The 10,706-nt window shown below is 44.4% G+C and overlaps 1 protein-coding gene across 2 annotated transcripts; it reads right to left on the reverse strand.

Annotated features, from left to right (window-relative positions):
* Positions 1-4,825: 4,825 nt before the first annotated feature.
* On the reverse strand, positions 4,826-10,352 carry mrpl22 (mitochondrial ribosomal protein L22). Of its 2 annotated transcripts, none has more exons than XM_088932362.1 (7): positions 10,233-10,352; positions 10,104-10,146; positions 9,464-9,674; positions 8,614-8,679; positions 8,243-8,320; positions 7,335-7,404; positions 4,826-5,790 (listed from the first exon to the last, which is right to left on the reverse strand). In XM_088932362.1, exons 1-7 carry the CDS (start codon positions 10,258-10,260, stop codon positions 5,582-5,584), a joined length of 705 nt encoding a protein of 234 aa, XP_088788488.1. In that variant the 5' UTR covers positions 10,261-10,352; the 3' UTR covers positions 4,826-5,581. The 2 variants fall into 2 exon arrangements, with proteins under 2 accessions (XP_088788488.1, XP_088788489.1); XM_088932363.1 differs by having other exon boundaries at positions 9,464-9,596; positions 10,233-10,346.
* Between the last annotated feature and the right edge of the window lie 354 nt (positions 10,353-10,706).

Raw genomic sequence — 10,706 nt, forward strand, 5'->3', positions numbered from 1 at the left:
AATTAAAGGACACCACTTCCCTTAATACGCTCAGCTAATTTAAAGGCATCTCTCCCCTGCCTGTTTGCCTGCTCTCTACAGCCTCTCCTCCCCTTGTGCAGTGGGGTGGCTTTTGCCCGTTGCTTTTGTGTCGTGTTTCAGAAGAACACAAAATAAAGGAAGGGGCCGAGCACTCCGGTTGACCCTCTGCTGGCATGACTGTGCGAGTCACTACCCCCTCCAGAGCCCCTGTCTGTGCCCTTCCTCACCGCCTGGCCTCTCTGCTGGTGGGGGCTGTGACTGCCTCATGGCCAGGCCGGTGCCACTCGGACAAGCAGCTGAACGCGAACGGACGCCTGAACGAATGCACCGCGTTCCCGGGGCTTGTTTCCATCATCTGAAATCTTCAAATTGCAGAGACTTATTTCTATAATGCAAAAGCATGTGCAGCTGTTTTACTTTTGTTCTGTTTTCACAGCAGCCTCCTGCATTAGAGGAGCAGCTTCTCTTGAAGACTGCGCGAGCAGAGACTGCGGCCAGCATGCTTGAGTTTTTAAGACTTCAGTTTTACATGCGGTGTGTACCGTATATATGTCACGGATGTCGGAAAGGACGAGCCGTGGAATGGCAGGAGAGCGAAAAGACCCTGTGCGTAGCAGCAAGACGGGGGTTAGCCCGGGCTCAGCTGTTCAGGGAATGCCGTATAGAAACCTATGCCCTCAGGTAGTGGACATGGGGCGACCTGGTGCTAGGCGGGTTTCAGGACATCCAAACGTCAATGCTGAGCGAAGGCAGAATGAAAGACCCGGAAATATATAGTCCCAGAGAGAGAGAAACACCGGAAGGACAGCAGAGAACTGGAAATGAGAGACAGGACAGAGAAGGAGCGCCCTCTGGCCGCAGAGGGTGTGACAATATACAGTCGAATGCTCACCAAAGACAGATGATTGCCTTTGGGAGAAACAGAGATTTTCTGCCCTCGGCCTCAGGTAGATAGGTACACCTTAAAATGTACAGCCAGTTTGCCGAAAAATCATCTTAATCTGGAAAATGTTATATCTTTTCATGTTTAATGAGAAGAGAGGGAGATTAACCATGTTATGGTGATAAAAAGGTCGCCCTGGAGCACAGTCCTTGTGGTGGGATAGCTGAGAAAAGGCATGCCAATTTATTCTTCGGAAACAGAAAGCAGGGACGAGGCCAAAACGAAAGGAACTCAATTTCGAAGCTGCTGTTGCCTAGCATGATGCATAATGAGTTCGACCCTGGGGACAAACTCAAAAAAATGTCTCACGGCTGAGTCTTTCCATGCTTTCCTTTCGAACAGCACACTTCCTGGAAGGCCCACATGTCAAGCAGTCCTTTAAAGAACATTCTTACAAATACCATGGCTTAAGAAAAGCTTAATTTAAACTCCACAGAAATTCAATTTTCTCACTGGGAACTGAAAGAGAACTTTTGCCCCATACTTGAAAAGTGGTTGGCAGACTGATTTTCAAAGCTTTTTGCTCCCACGCTTGATTTGCGACCAATTTTCAGAAATTATCGCTGATCCGTCTTAAATTGCCGGGGACCTGGCTGAACTCTAGCCCTAGTGCAGAGGAGGCGGCGGTATGTTGATGACCGAGATGCACTGTGGCTGTAAGCTTATTCCATTCATGTCCAGATTCAGCTACCTGATGTACATGTATTTAAGCAGCTAGATAATGACTCTTTCCTTTGTTTCAGGTGTCACACTTTCTGTTTTTGCTGATGTCTTTGACTGTGGTGTAGCATCTTGAGTAAGAGGAGGAAAGCAAAAAAAACAAACAAACTGTGTTGCATTTTCATCCAGTAAGCAGCCAGATAACCCAAAAGAGACAAAAATCACAAACACATCTCAGTTGGATACAGAACCTTTTAGATATTTTTTAAACTTTTTAAACTTTAGCTAGTCCTGTAACTAAATTTGTCTAAATTGCTTGTCAAAGAAATGTTTTGTACCTGAACTAAATTCGTTTTATCACAGCAGAGTGAACGTTCATGCTGTTGACTTTTTTTTAGTTTGGGATTTGTTTTTGCAGGTGCTGCTGACACGTAACTTCTGTCACCCCTCAAAGCGCTCATTTTGAGAATTCAAGCCTTGATTGAAAACCTTAACTTTTTAAAAATGTGTTTGTTTCTTTTTTAAATTCAACAAAACAGGTTGTCTTCGGAATATTTCCTCAGGGCAATGTGAAAATTGTGCCCATTTTCCTGAAACCCCCCATACATCGAAAGCAGACCAATCAGGTTAAACTTGCTAATGCGCTGGCCATGCTATCTGTCCAGTACTTCCTGTGGCTCACACGGGAGGTTTCCACTTTAGTCTGTCTCACCAACAGGCTTTGACAGATACTTGGCAGGACGCATGCAGTGCAAAACTCTGTCTCAGCTCTACATCTCAACTGCAAGGTGAACCAAGTGGGCTGTTTCCGACTGTAAATGTTGCGTGGGGACTGTGTTTACTGGAAGACCATCAGATAATTTCAGGACACTTTCTACTCATTACCTGCCAGAGACGGAGCTGCTCCTCTGCTTTCCAATTCAGTTCCGATTCTCTGCAGAGTTTTGAAGCAGCAGATGGTAATACAATTTTTTATGATATAGAAATATTTATGATTGCTTGTCACAGACGAAGAGAAAGGCAAGCTGTGATTCACTTTCACCCAGTCAGATACCTGTCAAGACACCATCCCTGTGCAGATATAAAGTGCCTTACACTTTACTGGGCCATGCATCACCTGCATCAGATTACTGTATTTTACAAGTGGGTCTGAGCTTAATGGTAAAACTAATGTCTAGGGATCTGTTGATAATTGTCTATATATTAATGTTAGTAATAGAAAATTCTACAAAGAGTTGTGGTTGAGATTTTGATCTAGATGGAGGTTTTCTTATTGATATCAAATAATTCTACAGGGCTAACATCACATTTACACCACTATGTTGATGATGTATAAATATACACTTGCTAATACATGCCCCATTTACTAATTTGCAACCCAAACCCAAAGTCTACCCGGTATATTAAAAAACTTAGGTCCTCTTGTACCCACCTTAAGCCCCGCAGAAGCAGATAAAAGCAGCCTCCAATCACACTGCTGGAACAAATGAAGAAGAAAGCAATCTGACAGCTTTCCAGTGGTATTTGATTGCACATCGACTATAACTGAATATGACTGGAACTGGTTTCCCTGCATTAAAAATATATGAAATCCTTGCAGATGTTTTGTGTGCCTGTCAGACAGAACTAGAAAGTTGTTTCCTGGTTACAAATATTGCCTTCAGACAGATCATATGCATATGAAAAAGACTGATCGGAGCAGCCGGGGATGATCTGCCTCGCTTTTTTTGCCTTGTTCAACAAAGTGACACACCAGCTCTTTGCTTGAGCTTCAGCTCAGTGGCCTCGACAGCCACACGCCGATACTCTTCACAGTCCTTTTTTTTGTTCCATTACATTTTTTTCCTAAGGCGATCGATTTTATTCAATGATGACTTTGCACGACTGTTTTAGTCATCAATTCTCTTCAACGTCGATCGGTTTGTCCCATCGGCCTGGCACCCATACAGCAAGAGGTAGAGGAGGAAGAGCAGGATCTCTGAGTCTTCCTCCAGCGTGCACCCATGTGTTGCCGCTGTGCTGTGTGACCCGCCTGCGCGAACAGCGGGTCTCTGTCTGGCAGGTGCCCACAAGTGCCCTGGAGGTGATGCGTTCACTCCAGCAGTAACACAGGGCCAGGCCAGCTCTGTGCTGCCAGCTGGCGAAGAGGGCTGTGTTTAGTAGAGATGGGTGTGGGTCATTGCGACAGACCAGCTGACCCGCCACTAGAGGTCGTGTGATTGCTTGTTCACCTGAGGGACATCATGAAGATTAACTAGATAATTGGAATGGGCGGAGAGCCACATTCTCACATGGGGTTAACTGAGATTCATTTGGTATACAGACCCACAGGGATAGCTGGTGTTGGGCTGGTTTAGATTAAGTCCCGTGTAGCAAAGACGTGCCTTAATAAAGACTCCCGTGCACAATACTTAGCTGCCCATCACGGTTTTCACGTGCTCTCGAGTCTCAAGAGCCACCTGTTTAGGACAGCTTGTCACAGCAATATATGATAATAAACTTCAGGCATTCAAACGTTTGTGGCTCTTCAGCACTTAGATTGGTTAATTAAAACTGTCCTTGTTTTAAAACCACAATTTAAAAAAAATAGTATTACCGACAGACAACTGAAGCTGCTTAAAAAAAAATGAAACAAGCCAGGAGCTCGTCCACACATGTTCGTTTGGTACAGAAAGGAAATTATTTTGTGTCTTTTCTCAGCCCACCTGCATCACTCATTTCTCTTTTCTGAGCAAGGTCAGGCTCGCCCCAGCCCTTCTGCCGCCTTTCACTCGAGTGCGTCAAGCGTGTTTTTGATTGTTTGCGTGTCAGTCTTTTTCTTGCTCTTTATTTTGGTACAATGTGAAAGCTGGGGGCATCAGCCCCCTTCCAGCTCGCTGTGTTGTGCTGTGCCAGGAGCTCGGAGAGGCCGGGTCTCTCACCTGAAATTGAGGGCACTGCCTACCGAGATTGGGGCCGGGAGAAGGCGTTTCATTTCAAAAATACACTCCAAGTAATTCCAGCGCCACGCAGAAATGATTGAAACTCAACGTCGAGACAGCCCACGGTACAGGACCGAGGGGAAAGCGCAGAACGCCGAACGCCACGGCCGACCCCCGCGCATGAGGCAGACACGTGAAAGGAAGGCTTTCAGGACAGAAATAAAGGACCTGCCACTGTGAACAGATGAAAGCAGAAACCATCATGGAGACTAGGGACTGATGTGCAGGATTATTTTTAAAACAGAATGTGGCTCTTAGGGCACCACCCTCCCATTTATTTTTATTGAGCTGTTTATTTTACAGGATGATGAAGAGCTTTGTAATTACCGGCCACAAGAAGGAAAAATTCTTCTTCAACATCAAAGGTTGCCATTCAGAAGCGCACAGATGAGAATATAAAATGCACATGAGCAGGCTTTCAACTTTGAAAAGAACTACGTTTTTGTTTTAAAATGACTATTATTGTCATAACTGTCTCATCTTCTTTCACGGGGTGTCGAAACACAGACTGCGTGGACTGCTTTGATGTGGCTTTTGTTTTTCCTTTGCCACAGCCAGTCCGGCTAGAAGATGATCAGAAAATGAAAGCAATGTCGCCCTGCCTGAAAAAGCACCATTGACGTTACACCTGCCGCGTGTGGCAATCGCAGACACAGGGTCATGAAAATTCATGAACACTGTGTTCACTTCAGCTTCTATATTCGAGAGGACGTGGTTTGTTTTTTTTCCCCATAACAAGCAGGCAGACAGCCTGTGACATCATTCATACCCCTCAATCGCTAACAAGCTAATGTCTGCATCGATCGGCCATGGTCAACCTGCAACAAACAGCAGACCGTGCTCCGTCTCCACAACTGAGCCGGAGCCGGGCTGTGTCAGGAAGAAAAACACACCTCCCCCGAGAATTGACTGAATGCAATTTCATATTTACAGATTTCCAATAGTACATCGCGCTCAGCAGGGGGCGCCACTCCTGCTAGAGGCTGTGAATGACAGTACGGTCCCTCAGCTGCTGCACGTACTCCTTGGCCTGGTCGAAGCCCGTCCTCTGCTCCTCCTGCGGGGGCGTGCCCTCCACCAGCTTCACGAAGTAATGGCAGTGCACCTTATCCATGATGCCGAACATGCCCCGGCCGTGGTACCGGATCCTCTTCAGGTACTTGCCCTTCCCGGACAACGACTGGGCTAAACATCGGAGAAACAAGGGGGTGAGGTCCCACTCATCTGCTTTCAGAGCGCCACCGCCATGGTGAGCGTCACGGCCCACGAGGAACGGGCAAACAAAGAGGGAACTTGAAGTTTAGAAACCGTTTCAGAATATTCAGGGGAAAAAACCTCAACGTGCAGTGTTAGAGCACTACACTGCCTGCCACACTGAGTAATTGTAAATAACTGGCGACCTCTGCTGGGCTAAAGGACTGGCTCAAGTCATGAAGTTCTCCTCCTCTGTATAATGGCAAGACCAGGCCATTCAGCCAGGAAGGGCTGCCCACATTCCTGTACGATGACAGGTTCTATTACCATGCAAGTGTGGAAAGTGCCCAGTGTCTCAGCCTCCACACTGATTCTTGGCCATCTGGCTTTTATCTAGTTCCCACTTATATCAACACATTCTGTGTGTTGAGTGTCATCTAAAACAACTACTAGAGTCAACCTTATTTATTCAAAATTCTAAAAAAACAAAACATGTATTTTACTATAGTGCAAGTATGTATTCCCTCTCTGTTCTCTTAACTCACCCTGATTACCACCTTCATTTTACATAAATATTTAATGAAATATAATGCATAAATATTTTAGAGCAGAGGCTCACCAGAATACTGTTTCCTATTCAAAGTCAAGTGAATTCAGTTGAAAAGGCAAAACAAAATATTGGGTATTGCTACTCATAGCAAGTCAACTCTTTCCGGGTGACAAATTCCGAAGGAGAACCGCCACACCTGCTGGCAATGAAGTTAAATCTAAAACACACTGGAGCACAAGCAGAACCAATGCAGGAGCAATTAAAGAAGAGACAGATCCATAGGAAGAATTAATATTCCAGTGGAACATTAATAAATTTATGCATAACACTGAAATCATATTTGATGACTTTTTTTCCCCACAGCTCAAACTATTGTATTTTTATGCGAAGAAGGATAACCATAAAGCACAGAGAATGAAAAGACTGTGTCTTACAGAAAAGGCATCACCTGGAATCGGAACAAATGTAGCGCGAGCAGAGATGAGCATATTACTTATCTAGCCATGACAATGAATCTGGATCAGCAGTTTCTGTCTGTCCCCAAAATAAGAGCAGCTCTAGTAGGTCTGGTACAGGGCCTTATTCATATTGTTCTCATGCCAGGGCAGCATTTCCCACAGAAAAGAAGCAGCTGATTCACCAAGCAGTACAGAGAACGCAGCAAGGAACTAATGAGCTTTTCTCGGGCAGATGGGCTCAGTAATCAGTAAGACTTTTTTTTCCTGCAGATAAACTCATGAAGAAAATAAGTCTGTTAATCTGGTTTTGATTTAGCCTTTTTAAATCACATTTTTTGGCTTGCCTTCATTTCTCGGATCATTCTGCAGTGCATGTGTTGTTCGATTTTCCTGAGGATTATACTGTCTCTAGTTTCTCGTCTCTCGTCTATGAAATGGACTCTCAAAAATGTGAGACAGGAACCCACAAGCATGACTCTGCACATAAAAATGAATTTACAGACAACAGCAGCGGGGAGCACACTTACCTACATACAAATTTGATTTGTATTCTACGTTGTGATTTCTCACTGCCATTTCCTGGGCTTCTAAAAGAACCTAAAATAATTAACATCAAGTTAATTAACTAGACAAGACCCATACAGAATGAGTGAATAAAGTCCACTTATGAACACTTCAAAGAGCATCCCCTCACAATTTAGAAAAGGCAGGTATTTTTCATTTACCCTCCTCTGTTCCACATTGCCCACTGGGCTCTCTGCTACCATGTTTGTGTGAGCACAGAGGTGACTGGACCCATGAACGCCTCCCTCCCAAGCATGCTCCTGTCAGGGTGGTCCAGGAGCAACATGCCCATCACTGCCAATCCAGCACACCTACAGGCAGTCAAGCAATGTGTCAGCTAATGACACAGCCCTGGTGAGAGCTGGTGAAGGCTGAACTATAGGACTCACGCTGTCCCCTGCAAAATAGTGTTACATCCTGAATCCTGCTCTCCGTATTATATACACAGTACATCAACATCCCTTTTCCCCACATTCGCTTTAATCTGAATAATCTGACAGATCAGATTTCTGCCAAGACAAACTAATCAGAATATGCTCTGCCTTTCAGATATCATGTTTTCAGTGCTAAGCTTTATTACTAGTTTATAGTATAACTAGTTCTAACTCATTAAAATTACCTTTGGGGATCCAAACCCTGAAAGAAAGACACTGGTAGACAGTAGTATTGAACAAACATTCTCTAAAAAAACATACAGGTGTTTCTGAAACACGTTTTGTGAAAACAAAATTAAATCTCTACAGCTTTATACCAACAAACATCAAAGAGTCAGACTTTTCAGATCTACATAGAAAAACCAAGCACAATCAACAAAACATTTTAAACTTTCTGAGATTTAAGGATCGCTACATCAGCATCTTATCTCACCCACCTCTCTAATAATTGCAGCCCCCTTCTTGTCATTGAACTCCAGCTGGGCCAATGCTTGATCTATCGTCATTCCTCGAATCTGTAAGTATTAAATAAAAACATTTTTTTATTATTTATTACACGGCTGAAACGTTCATCCAAGGCAACTCTCTGGCAACCCTGGTGAAATAGTTCCTCATGTATCAGCCTGCTCGACTGTGCACCAGGGCAGCTGGCACACAACCGCCGCCCTGCGTCACCCTGGTGGGCACTTCAGTTATGGAGGAAACGAGTCCTCTCCTATAAGTACAGCACAATGGCATAAACAGCATCACATACATGCAAACAAATTCCCTAGAGAACACAAGGCTATTAATCAAAAGTCTAATTTACCAGTTTTGCCAGATACCACATCTTGTCCTTGCTGTACTTTATTTGTCTTCTACAGTGGTATACTTCCTGCAAAGAAAGAGAGGTTAATATAATTATACAGTTTACAGTTTAATTACACAGATTCATTCAATTGATTGTCTAATTAATTAAGATTAGACAGGTAAATTCAAAGTACTCTGTCTCTAAAGTGGTACAACAAGATAAGATCAGATCAGATCACTTTATTGGCCATATACAATTTCTTGCATTAGGAATTTGTTCTTTCACATACCCCAGCTTGCTCTCCATGAGACACACAGACAGAGAGAGAAGCTGGGGGTCAGAGCGCAGGGTCAGCCATTTATACGGCACCCCTGGAGCAGCTGGGGTTAAGGGCCTTGCTCAGGGGCCCAATGGAGTAGGATTCCTCTGCCGGCCTTCCAGCCACAGGCGCAGATCCTTAGGCACGGAGCCACCACACCACACCAGTCAGTCAATTCTTTTACTTTTTCCTTCCACCCACAGCTCCCCAGGGCTTAAATAACAACACTGTGACAACACTGGAAAGCCCAGTGGGACTTGGTACGACAAAGGGGCCCCAGCGGCATCTCAAGCAAAGAACACCGAGAACTCCCTGACTGTCTGAGGCCCACCCAGGCCCAGTGTGCTGAGCCCAAGGCTCACCACCGCACAGAGAGGGCATGCAGCACTGAAAGTTGGCCATGCTTTTAACTTGGAACTGATGCCCTGGCGAGAATTCACTAAAAATGAGCTTTGATCACTCTGAGAAGCAATGCACCGAAACATATCTTTGCCAGGACTGCAAAGCGTGACAGAACGCCTGCAACCACGCGGGGGAGCTCAGACTCACAGCTGGCCTGCGGGGCTCATCCGCGAGCTGCGGGGGATACACGATGCGATTCTTCCTCTCCCAGTTCTTGACCTCCAAAGCCGCACTCGAGTGAAAGCCGGAAGTCTGTACAAAGCTGCATGACCCAAGCAACCTGCACAGAAGACACGCATGACCCACTGCTTTTACACGTCCGAGTGTCTGTGCCTGGAACATGCAGTTCACGAGTGGGCTAAAAACAAAGGATCATTGTAAAGTGACACGAAACTATGGAAAAATCACAATTGCCAATGACAAGGAGGTTACCCATTTCTGCAGGCCTAACGTAGTTACCTTATTCTTTCAAAGTGCTGCCATAGATTAAAATATTGTTGGGTGTCCGAAAATGCCCCCCTTTGCAAACTTATGAATTTATATTACTTACAAAGGACATCTACCGGAAAGACTCGACATCTTGATTTTATTGTGCTTAGCACTGTTTTAAGGCATGTATCGGCGGAGAACACACAAATTGGAAGCGCGCATAGTTTTTACATGTTTCTTACACTTCAGGAAGCTGTTTAGTTTTACTGGGAATTGTGTATTGCTATTGTGCGTCCTTCCCCAAGACATACCGTAACAGCACAATGCTACTATTAAAATTGTAATTAACTTTACATACCTCGTCTGCACCCGTCCAGCAATGCTTCTTAAGAATGAACTACCTGTTGTGAATAAAAATCACACGTTTTAAAAAAAAAATAAATCAAAAGTCACGTTTCAAAATACAGAAAAAAACGAATACTCTTACCCATTCCCAGCATACTGGACGCCGCCATAATGCTTCCAGAATAAATCACGTTACGGCAGGAAGAGATGTAGAAAGCTGCTGCAAAACCAAACACAATTCACAAGGAGAAAGTGAATTGCTGAAGAGTTGTAATACCACAAAACAAGAAACGTTTAATATTAAATATCGTTAATCCCGCAGTGTTCGTTCAAAATGATATAGATTGATGACCCCGCGACCCTCACCAGGCCAAACATTAAAAATGGATGGATGTTTATGATACTTGACCGCACCCGCAAGAGTTATAACGTTGATTCATATAAATTAATATTAACTCATAAAAAAGCGGTGCCTAATTCAGTTACAAATGGTAACGCTGAAAATACGGCCAAGTAAATTGCTACAGTTAAATGTTATAGTTGGTGTACATATAACTTCTTCGCCGCGTAAGAAGGTGAATGAAGTTTAACCCTGTTCGCTTCCTGTAGTGTTTTT

Source organism: Atractosteus spatula, chromosome 14, assembly GCF_055471065.1.
Source record: "Atractosteus spatula isolate fAtrSpa1 chromosome 14, fAtrSpa1.hap1, whole genome shotgun sequence".
Taxonomy (NCBI): domain Eukaryota; kingdom Metazoa; phylum Chordata; class Actinopteri; order Semionotiformes; family Lepisosteidae; genus Atractosteus; species Atractosteus spatula.

Excerpts from the sequence above, each read along its gene's own strand:
- mrpl22 (XM_088932362.1), bottom strand. The coding sequence starts at position 10,260 with ATGGCGGCGTCCAGTATGCTGGGAATGG. Across the intron at positions 10,147-10,232 it reads GTCCAGTATGCTGGGAATGG|GTAGTTCATTCTTAAGAAGC; the intron begins GTAAGAGTATTC and ends TATTCACAACAG. Across the intron at positions 7,405-8,242 it reads GGGCTGCAATTATTAGAGAG|GTTCTTTTAGAAGCCCAGGA; the intron begins GTGGGTGAGATA and ends TAATTATTTTAG.